General features: G+C 39.4%; 1 protein-coding gene across 6 annotated transcripts in view; it reads left to right on the forward strand.

The window, feature by feature from the left end:
- The window catches only part of LOC122555933 (inactive N-acetylated-alpha-linked acidic dipeptidase-like protein 2), a 941,631-nt gene that overhangs the window by 835,247 nt on the left and 94,117 nt on the right, over positions 1–12,267 (forward strand). For all 6 annotated transcript variants that reach the window (XM_043702221.1, XM_043702219.1, XM_043702220.1 and 3 more), the window contains one exon: positions 6,220–6,315. In XM_043702221.1, coding sequence (XP_043558156.1) covers positions 6,220–6,315 — 96 coding nt within the window. The remainder of the gene's footprint in view (positions 1–6,219; positions 6,316–12,267) is intronic.

Consider the following 12,267-nt stretch of genomic DNA (forward strand, 5'->3'; position numbering starts at 1 on the left):
TTTGAGTTTAATTTCTGCAAAGTAACAGATTGGGCAAAGATCACTATTTTGTATTGCTTGCAGTAAAAGATACAGGCTGTGCAGCTCCTGTGATTCAGTTCTGTTACTGCAGGTACTGCAAAATTCCCTTCCCAAACCCCCTGTCATCAGTGTGAAGGCACATAGCACGTGCCAAATAGCAGGAGTGTGCTCATTTGCATGGCCAGGATGAGAGTATTGTGTGTGCCAAAATACTTTCGTGGCACTAACCCCAGTGCTGGATTGATGTCACACTGCTGTGATTGTGAAGGGGGTCTGGCAAGGTTCTCAGCAAAGAGCTTCTTAATTTACTGCTTCTAATGAATCAAGACTGGGACTGTTTTCCCTGGAGTGTCAGAGGCTGAGGGGTGACCTTATAGAGGTTTATAAAATCATGAAGGGCATGAATAGGGTAAATAGACAGGTTCTTATCCCTATGGTGATGGAGTCCAGAATTGGAGGGTGTAGGTTTAGGGTGAGAAGGCAAAGGTTTAAAAGGGACCTAAGGGGCAACATTTTCACGTAGAGGGTGATGCGCGTATAGAATGAGGTGCCAGAGGAAGTGGTGGAAAGTGGTACAATTGTAACATTTAAAAGACATCTGGATGGGTATATGAATAGGAAGGGTTTGGAGGGATAGGTGCCAAGAGCTGACAAATGGGACTAGATTGATTTAGGATATCTGATCGGCATAGATGAGTTGGACGGAAGGGTCTGTTTCCATGCTGTACACCTCTATGACTCTATAACTAAGTGTGCTCTTTGAGAGTCCCAAAACAAAGAGTAGCTGCTTTGAAAAATCCTGAGGGATCTCAGTGAAGAAAGATTTGTCTGTTGTCGCAAAGAAGTTGTTTTGAAAAAAAATAAGCTGAGATAAACCAGGTTTTAAAAGTGGTCTCACCAATGTCCTTTACAATCTTAATACGACATCCCAATTCCTGTTGGACCAAAAGGCCTGTTTCCACACTGTAGGGAATCTAATCTAATCTAATCTAATCTAATCTAATCTATACTCATTGTTCTGACCAATGAAGGCAAGTGTTCCAAACCCCTTCTTCACTACCCTGTCTACCTCTAACTCCACTTTAAGGAATGATAAACCTACTCCCCTAGGTCTATTTGTTTGGCAAAACTCCCTAAGACCATACCATTAACTGTGTAATTTCTGTCCGGTTTGCCTTAATAAAATGCAACACCTCTGATTTGTCTAAATTAAACTCTGCCTGCCACTCAGCCCAGTACTCTGAGATCACCTCCTTCACTATCCACTAGACCACCAATTTTGGTGTCATCCACAAACTTACTGACCATTTTATAGAGTAATAAAGTCCTACAGCACAGAGAAAGGCCCTTTTGCCCAAATTGGTCCATGCCGACCAAAATATCTATCCATGCTAACACCATTCTCCTGCACTTGACTCATATCCTTCTAAACCTTTCCTGTCTCCTATATTCACATCTAAATGATTTGTACAAATGACGAAAAACAGGAGACGCAGCACTGATCCTTGCAGCATACCTCTGGTCACAGGCCTCCAGTCTGACAAGCAACTCTCTACCACCACCCTCTGTCTCCTACCTTCAAGACAATTTTGAATCCAATTGACTAGCTTCTCCTGGATTTTGTGCTCTAACCTTCTTTACCTGTCTACTATGTGGAACCTTGCCAAACATGAAGTCCATATAAAGTCTACTGTTCATCAATCTTCTTTGTCACCTCTTCAAAAAACTGAATCAAGTTAGTGAGACATGATTTCCCATGGTCAAAAGCTATGTTGACCAGCCCGAATCAGTCCATGCCTTTCCGACATGCATGTAAATCCTGTTGCTCAGAATCCCCTCCAACAACTTTCCCACCACTGACCTAAGGTTCACCGGTCTATCGTTCCCTGGCTTTTCCTTATAGCCTTTCTTAAATAATGGCACCACATTATCCAACTTCCAGTCTTCTGGCACCTCTCTCAGATCTGTTGATGATCCAATATATCTCAGCAAAGGACCTAGCAGTTTCTTCTCCTGTTTCCCACAAAGTTCTGGGAAATATCTAATCAGGGCGTGAGGAATTATCTACCTTTATGTGTTATAAGACCTCCAGCACCACCTCCTCTGTAATATGAACTCTTTTCAAGACGTGATTATTTATTTCCCCAAGTTCACTAGCTTCCATATTCTCCTCCATAGTAAATACTGATGCAAAATATACATTTAGTATCTTACCCATCTCCTGGGGTTCCACACAGAGATGGCCACATTGATCCTTAAAGGGCCCTATTCTCTCCCTAGTTACCCTTTTGCCCTGAAAGTGCTTACAGAATCTCTTTGGATTCTGATTAACTCTATTCACCAAAGCTATCTCATGTCCCTTTTTGCCCTCCTGATTTCCCTCTTAAGTATACTCCTACCACCTTTATACTCCTCTAGGGATTTACTTGAGCTGAGCTGTCTATACCTGACATATGCCTCCTTTTGTTGACCAGAACCTCCATTTCCCTCGTCATGCAGCATGCTCTCTACTTACCAGTCTTGCCATTCACATGAACAGGAGCGTACTGTCTTTGAACAAAGTCCTCCCCAACCAAGCCCTTAACAAAATGACAGTTCCAGTCTATGTTTGGAAAGTCAAAATCCCCTACCATTGCAACCCTATTATTGTTGTAGATATCTGAGACCTCCTTATATGTTTGCTTTGCAAATTCTTGCTGATTTTTTGAGGGGGCCTATAATACATTCCAGCAAGATGATCCTTTCTTATTTCTCAGTTCCACCCATATAACCTCGCTGGATGAGTAAGATTCTCACTAAGTAAAGCTGCAATTTTATCCCTAACTAAAACTGCCACAACCTTTCCTCTCTTGCCTCCCTTTTTATTCTTCCTTTAGCATCTATACCCTTGTGTTCATCCTAAAATGCAATTTCTCCAAAATGCCTTACCTTGAATTTCACTCAATGAAGGAGCGAAGTGTATTTTGTTATCCTAAGTGCAGATTCACAATTGTTTAATTGTGATTCGCTGCTGGTCAAATGTCCTTCATCCTATGTCATGATCTCCTATCTGCATATTGACAGTAAATTGTCTTACATTGCTGATTAATTGACTCAATGTAAAATGCATGTTGTTAACACAAATTTGCATCTTAAAATCTTGCTATTGCCTTATCGTGGTATGTCTTTGTGAATGAATATATTACTGCAGGCGATACTGCTACTGAGATGGTTATCTCTATTCAGCCACAGTATTGACAAGACTCTGTGTGCTTTCCCTTGATTTATTTCATATATTTATAGTCTCAAAATAACGCATTATTTTTATGAATCCATGGAAGATTGAGGCTGAATTTCTAATTCAAAATTAAAAATATTATTGGGTTGCTAATTAATATTTAATCTATAATGTAATTATTCTGTGTTGTTCAACATTTTCCTAATTCTAAAGTCAAATTTGGAAATTGCAAGGGAATGTTTTTTGTGGAGATTACAAAGTACAGTTGAAAGCTGACTATACCTTTCAGACTTTGTCAGAACTAGTCAGTGAAACTAAAATTGATTCATCTCAAGCATGTGTGACAAATATTATTGTACAGTAATGTTGCAGTAAAAAGTATCTCAAAAGCCCTTAGTGAATATCAGCAATTTTCACCCATTATTTGTGCTGTCCTGCAGCAAAGACAGCTGTAAGCAAGGATTCCACAGCACGGTGCTGTTTGGCTGATGAATTACATACAAACAGAGACTGTATGTTCATGCAGATGATAAGTAGATTACAGCAAGGCAGACATTTTCAGAATCACATCATGTGGTCAGGATTCCAGGAATATTCCCAAAATTTGGAATATTCAAAAGACAATGCAAGGGCATACACTGCAAAGGACTTTATAAGACATCATCCCAGTATAACAGAAATTGTAACAGCAATATTCGCAATGACTCTCGCAAAACAGAGAAGGATGAAAACCAACTGATTGTTGTAGAAAAAGGGTGATGTATAGTGAGACACCCCTAAGCTCGAAACAATTAATCAGGCAAATGTGCACATACTCACTCAATGAATGTTATCATTTGATTCTTGATTTTACGTAGCACTTTATTCTTGTAGTAAACTCTGACGTAGATGAGTTAACCCTATTTTTCTGAACAATATTATCCATATGGGTATCAACTAATGTTCAGGTTCATTAAAACATAAATAGGTTTAGAAAAAGCAATGTAACAATTCAGTAAGCAATGATGCTCAAATTCTCTATCGTGACAAATACTGAAGTAAATCATTGACTTGTTTGTGGGACATCATCCAGCGCATTGTATTATTGACATTGTGATGATGTTGCTCCTTTAATGTTGCTGTTACAGCTGGGAGATGCTACTAATTTAATCTGATGGGTTAATGAGATGTCTAAATTAGTATTCATCCTATTATTCATTGGAATATTGGTATTCATTTGATGGCCTCCTGAATTGCTAATTTGAGAAACTAGATGCCTCCCACTACAGATCATTGTGACCAAGTTGATGGTCTAAGACTCTTGTCCAGAACCCCAAGCAGCCCCTCATCATCCACTTGTGGAGCAGATAGCAGCATCTTCCATACCTTGTATGGATTCAGTTGAAAGCAGTTCACTATCCCAGAAGGGGCACTGAAGCTAGTGGCCTCTACTGTTGGGTCAGTGACGAGCTGTGTTGTGACTTATGCTGTATCAATCTTCTTGATACATCAAGAGTTTCTTGCACCTGAAAACTACCTGCATGACTATTGGCTACTGTTTTCCAGGACAGCCATTTTAAGCATTTTCATGATCAGTTGTTCAAGTTCTTTTGAGTGGAAGAAGTCATGTTATTCATAGCTGGATCAGTTTTGTGAAGCACAGTAGAATCACAGTGAATGGAAGTATGGGTTAGCATCAGGAGGTACACAATTAGAGTGGAGTTGAACACGCCTGGCATTGTTATGGCAGTAATTAACTGCATTACATAATCTTTGTTGGTGACTGCAGGACCGTGAGCCTGAGTTGTATCCTGCATGGAAAGTGCATGAGGGCCATTATTGCAACATGAGATGTACTGGCTGTGTTTCCATTTGCCAACTAATGTCACTAAGACAATGACAAAGTCAAAAAGTGGCATCTTGATCCAAAAGCACAAATTGTGAGATAAAGAGCAGTAATGTCCAGGAAAAAATAAGAAAACAAAGGGTAATGATAGTAATATTTCAAAATATAAGGTATATTCTCTGCAGACCAGAGAAAAAGAGCAAAATTCTGCAGATGCTGGAAATCATGAAATAAACCAGAAATGGTGCTTAAATCTCAGGCAATAGTTGTGGATAGAGGAAAGACGGGTTAATGTTATAAGTCCAAGGCTGTGCATCAGAGCTCAACTCAAGGTCCTTAGACTTGAACCATGCAGAAAATGGTGCTTATTGACCTCTATCAATGGATGTAAAACTTTGTTGCTGCTATCTTACCTTTCTTCAATCATCCCTGTGTTCAGTGACCTAAAAAGGATCTTAATCTAGCAACATCTTGATTTTTAAATTCACATCAATGTTTTCAAATCTCTCCATGCCCTTCCAACTTCTACAGTCACATCCATGGTATCTGCACACTCTAGTTTTAGCCTCTTAAGATTCTCTGGTTCAGTTGTTCCACCATTGGTCTCATGCCTTCAGCTCATATAATAATAGAATCCCTGCAATGTAGATAGAGACCATTTGATTCATCAAGTCCACACCAACCCTCCGAAGAACATCCCACCCAGTGCTATACCCTTATCATATCCCCATAAGCCCACATAACTAACCAACTTAGCCTGCAGATCTCTGGACATTACAGGCAATTTAGCACGGCCAATCCACCTAACCTCATCTTTGAACTGTGGAACAGTCAGCTGAGGCTGGAATTGAATTTGGGTTCCTGGCGCTCTGAGGCAGCAGTGCTAACCACTTTGTCAGCGTTAGACCCTGATCTCTGGGATATGACTCACCAAGTCATGGTTCTCTGCCTGTCTCCAAGCACCTTGGGATGCTGTCTTATGTTCAGGTTACTGTACATGTTTTTGTTATTGAACTTTACCATTGTCCATAAACATATTCTATATTTGGAAAGATATGTAATGAGCACCATGTGAAGCATTCCAAATAATATACAAATCTCATTAAGACACATTAATCGCATTATTTCAGCTGTAATTGGTTTTGCTTTGTCATAGGGGCCAGGATTTCTATCGGAAGCAGTTCTGCTGAATGATGCAACGATGGTTGAGACTTTTGATCCCAACTTTAACCTTCATGAAACTATTGCCAAGGTGAGAAGGATTCACATACTCTACAAGTTAAAAGATTAAGGTCTGAATCTGTGCTCATGATTCTTTATATGTAAACTTGAAAAGCATTCATTTCTCTAATATAGCGGTGCATCATTACTAAGATTCATTGTAGGCGTATGCAGAATACCAGTACCAGAACATTCACCTTACTTTTTTTGTTTCCTTGGTTATTAGGTTTAGGTTTTGTTTAAACTCACGTCTCTTGTAATTCACTTCTTGGGCTCGATGATGTCATTCACTCCTATAAGTGATCTGTGTATTGGCCTCAGTCTACAATGTCCATTTTTTGATAGCGTCATCCAGGAATATTACAATTCTATCCCCTTTTGAGCACGACCAGATACTGCCATTTTCTGCATGTATATTCTTTCAATTTTTCTGTCAAGGTAAACTTAATAAATACTTCGTGAGGTGAGACTTAATCATTGAGGTACTTTATTTCCCATCAGTTGAACATACAGAACAAGTGTTATAATCAGATTCAATTATTTCAAGCAATGCAATTTGCCTTTGCACAGTGACATAAAATAATGAATAAGGCTGCTCTAAATGATGTCAGCCTGTGGCTTTGATCTGCTTAGAACTAACTTTCTAACATCTCCTTCTAGTATTTTCCTGTTCTTCCAGCAATATATGGCCTTGCTGTTTCTAGGTTTTACAGTTTTATCTCTTTTAAAATAATCTGATTCCATTGTCAGCTAAATAGCATTGCCAGAGCAGCACTGAATGCGAACAATAATGGGAATGACAACATTCATTTTATTGTCTCCAGCAATGCATGTTGAGATATCCTACCTGAAACATACATTTGTCATCTCCATTGTTTTGTAAAATTAATCGAGGATTTAATCAGGAGTTAAATTTCATTTAATGGGAACATGTCCAGCATATAGCACACCAATGTCCACCGTGGCAACATCGAAGATAGAACAGTACGGCACAGAAACAGGCCCTTCAGTCCTGATGAAGGGCTTCTGCCCAAAATGTCGATTCTCTTGCTCCTTGGATGCTGCCTGGCCTGCTGTGCTTTTCCAGCTCCACACTTTTTGACTCTGATCTCCAGCATCTGCAGTCCTCACTTTCCTTCAGTCCACTGTGTCTGTCCCAACCATGATGGCATTCTAAATTAATCCTATCTGCCTGCATGTAGTCTGTATCCCTCTAATCCCTCTGTTCATGTGTCTGTTCAAATGCCTCTTAAATATTATCATATCTGCTTCTACCACCTCCCATGGTAATGCATTCCAGGCACCTACCACCTTCTGCATAAAAAAAAGTAATCTGAAATAACAAAACATGACAATAATTATTTTCTTTGTTGGTTGAAATCATGGCCCCCTCAGAATGAAAGTACAGGTGAGTATTCCTCTCCCCTGTATTCCATGTGATGATATATGTCATTAATTTCATTCCGTTTGCCAGCTTATAGGATGCCATAGGAATGTTGGCAGGTCTGTGAATTAGTAGTTTCAAGCTTACAGTATACATTTTCAGTATGGTAATGCTTTACTGATTTCTGCTGCTGCTAGTAATCTTTGTTGAATTGTATAATGTTAGACATATGGAAATACAAGGTTTCAGTTGCATCCCTAATAGAATGACCTACAAATAAATGCTAATGCTGAAATATTCCTAATTTTGGATTGGAATAATTCTTAGAACAGCACTATAAAAGATGTTGTAGACCAGTGTGGGATTGAAGAGAGACTTTTACGAGATCTGAAGAATGGTCCTGCGAAATGTCAACTCTCTTGCTCCTTGAATGCTGCCGATCTGCTGTGCTTTTTCCAGAGTCACCTTCTATCAACTCTGATTCTCCAGCATCTTCAATCCTCACTATCTCCTATTAAAAAGCATTATTAAACAAATTGCTCCACATTGCCTTAGTTAAGTGATGTGAAATTCAGCTTAAAATATCAGGATGGTCTTGAGTTCACTTACGGTTCTGTGTTCTTAGTGCATCTAAGATGGCATAGTGGCAGTGGAGGCACCATGATTTGCTTCGATACCCTGGGCTACATGACAGAAACACTTTTGCCTTTCATTGTTATCCAGGGATCCTTGCTGGAAATCCCCATGGCCAATTTATACTTCCTACATTTGCAAATGATTAATAAGTAGTTAGGAGAGATGGTAGCATAATGGTTTTGTCACGGAGGTAGAAATCCAAACACCCCAGGGGAAACCTTATGGTGAATCCACCATGAAGATGGTGGAATTCAAATTCAACATAAAATATGGAGCTAAAAGTCTATTGATGACCATGAAACCATTATCAATTGTCATTAAAACCACCTAATTATTGTCATTGGGCTGCAGCGGGCATTTAGTGGAAAGAATAGCAGCGACAGACAGGTCTGTAAGATGGGATGTGGCTAATGGCAAGTAAACTGTGTGGCCTAGTGCTTTAAAAGTGCTTTTTGTTGGAATATGCAGTTGTATATTCAAGGAGATGTCAGCCACGCCACCTCTGCACTGTAAAAAGTTTTGGATTGTGGTTCCTGTGTATTATGTTGTACTATGTACAATGTTGAACTATCAATGTATGACTGGGTGGGGTTCCAATGTGGTGCCTGGAATGCTGATGTTCCAACAGTGGCAAACATTTCCAATTCTGATGAGTGAAGAAACAGGCTAACATCAGATAAGAGTGGCACTGTAGAGGCATGGTAGGTATTCAATGAGGTGACTTTGCACAAAAGCATGAGAAAAGTCCTTAGATCTTGCATAGAGAAATCCTCGCATCAATGAAAGTGCCACTTTGCCAAAAATGTGGTCAGCTTCAGCCGTATGTGTTGAGTGCAATCTATTCCAAGACTCAAGCAGAAAATTGCTAACAATTGAAAGCAAAAGTGAACAAAACCTCTTATTGCCAGAAATATACAGCATGAATGTATTGATGTGACCTTCTTCTATGTGGAGGCATTTAAAAATATTTGCAAAACTGAAGCAAGTTACAACTAGATTGTGTAATGATGTCTGCCATCTGCTGGACTGAAGTCAGAGTACAGGTTTCTGAACTGACCCAGTATTTGTTGTGCACCATTCCTGGGTAGTTAGCAACTGTGCTGTTTGGATATGTTGTGTGAACTATGGTAATTGAAGGTGAAATAATAGTATAAAATGCATGGTAAAGATAATGGTAAAAACGAACAAGGTAAAAAGGTTGCAGTATGATTGTGTGATGGAAATACAATGCCACCTCGATCTAAAAGCATCAATACTTAAATTATAGATTGTAACATCAAAAAAATGGATTTGTTTCAACATAAAACTATTTGAAACACTTTTGAAACTACATAAAATTATAATTAAGGCAGAATCATTCTTAAATAGTAAAATGTAATTTTATGTTTCAAATATTGTCCATGCCAGTTTGAGACCCATGATGTTTAATATTTCAGCAATTTATAAATGTGAAATAAATGCTCCTTTGAAATGTATTGTAAAAATGTAAGGGTGATCATCTCAGGTATGTCCAGAAAATAAGATTACCTGATATAATTCCATCTACATAATCAATAGCAAAAAAAAAGCCAGGCAGACAACAGCCCTTTCATTACATGTGAATTTATATGATTCTCAAAGACAGATTTAAATAATTTATCAACCTTGTTATGAATGAAAATAAATCTACCGATTATTGTCCCACATTTTGTAACAAGAAGAACGGTGAATCTGTCAGAACCCACTTAATAAGGATAAATCAGACAGTAAACTCTCCACTCCACACACAGACAGGTAAATGAAGACTCAGGAAGTTGCTGTCTCAGTTTCCTTTCTCTTCTAAGAGCTTCAGGATAACTGTATCTCATTGAAACAAGGAAAATGTGCAGTTGCAGTACTTAATACTAAACATGCCAGAAAAAGTTATTGATTGTTAAAATTCATCTCCATTTGAATAAACAATGTGATAAGTTTTAAATTACTGCCAAACAATTTCTCTGCCATGGAGTCATAGAGATGTACAACACAGAAGCAGACTTTCGGTCTAACTCATCCAGGCCGACCAGATATCTAAATTAATCTAGTCCCATTTGCCAGCATTTGGTCCATATCTCTTTAAACCCTTCCTATTCATTTACCCATTCAGATGCCTTTTAAATGTTGTAATTGTACCAGACTCCACCACCACCTCTGGCAGCTCATTCCATCCATTCATCACCCTCTGCATGAAAAAGTTGCCCCTTAGGTCCCTTTTAAATCTTTCCTCTCTCGCCTTAAACCTATGCCCTCTAGTTTTGGACTGCCCCACCTTGGGTGAAAGGACCGTTTTTATATACCCTATCCATGTCCCTCATGATTTTATAACCATCTATAAGGAAAATAGCCCAGCCTATTCAGCCTCTCGATAGTTCAAACTCTCCAAACCTGGCAACATCTTTGTAAATCTTTTCTGAACTCTTTCAAGTTTCACAACATCGCTCCTACAGCAGGGAGACCAGAATTAAATGTAGTTTTCCAAAAGTGCCAAAACAGTCACAAGATGACCGTCCAATTCCTATACTCAGTGCACTGACCAACAAAGGCAAGCCAACCAAACACCTTCTTCACAATCCTATCTACTTATGTCTCCACTTTCGGGGAACTATGAAGCTGCACTCCAAGCTCTGTTTGTTAAGCAACACTCCTTGACACATTGCCCCATCTGATCAAGGTCCAGTTGTACTCTTGAGAATGTATTCTGAAACTAGGGAAGATCAGTTCCTCAGAGTTTGATCATTGTTGGGGATTTGAAAAAAAAAATTGGGTGGAATCTTCCCAGGCCCTGAATGATGTGGGCTATGGTGAGAAAGATTTGGGAGAATTCCGAGAAGTTCAGCCTCTAGTCCCACAGTTATTTCTAAATAAATTCTGGAGGTCATGATGAGATTCTCGCCAGTGAGCAACAAAAGGCTAATTCAGTGTCAGATGTTTGTAGGGGGTGAAGATCTGACCATCCAACCAAGTGCTCCACCATCCAACTTGGCTTTTTCTGCATTATTGTAAGTTCTTGTCTCCTGAAATGAGAAAAAGGAAGGAATTGAGTGAGGTGAAAATGAGTGGTACAGGTGTTATTGCTAGGGTAGATGGAGGAAAAGTGGTGAGGTGACCCGAGTGAGTGAGTAGACAGCACAGAAGCCATGTAGCGTTAGTGGTGTGATGGAACTAAGTGGGTGACAGAAAGTGCTGCTCATGATATTGGAAGTGTTACCTCATGAAGCTTGGTGGGAGCTGAGATAGAGTGAGTGTGAGGTAGCATAGAAAAGATGGTGGCACTTACCCTGGCAGAGTGGGGCAAGTTATTGAGCTTGTTGCTACACTACTGGGCCTTCTTTCAGGCAGCTGAGACCTCACTAACCCAGCTTTTCTAATCTCGTCTCTATAGATTCTAACAGTACTTCTCAAGCCTGGTACTTGCAGGAATTATAAATTGCCAATAGCTTCCCTAAAGTCAGACTTCTTCAGATTGGATCAGACATCTCACCTTGAGCCAGTTAATGCCTGGCAAGCAGTAGTGTCTATGAGGCAGCCAGTGGGCAGATACTGACTGACTGTTTAGTTAGGAGTGCAGGGGACATGGTATGCCATAGAATCCAGCTCACTATTGATTTCTAAGAGAAATATCATTTAAACTTTGTTAAATTTATTGAAAATGTAACAGAAGCTTGAAAGTAAGAATGTAGTGGATACAATAAACATGATTTTTTAGAATGCTATCAATAATATGCAACCTAACGGTCCCTGACCTTTGTCCTGAGCATGTGGCATCAGTGTTAAGGAACAGAATTAACAGAAGATTGGCTGTAAAGCAGAAGGTCAGAGTGTCCGATAGAAGTTGACCTGGGGCCATTGCTATTCACTTTATACGGAGGATGCAAACATTGAAGAGGTATGGACATTGAGGTTTGTGGATGACATCAGATTGAGTGGTACAGGTATTAGTGAGGA

Source organism: Chiloscyllium plagiosum, chromosome 13 (assembly GCF_004010195.1).
Source record: "Chiloscyllium plagiosum isolate BGI_BamShark_2017 chromosome 13, ASM401019v2, whole genome shotgun sequence".
Taxonomy (NCBI): domain Eukaryota; kingdom Metazoa; phylum Chordata; class Chondrichthyes; order Orectolobiformes; family Hemiscylliidae; genus Chiloscyllium; species Chiloscyllium plagiosum.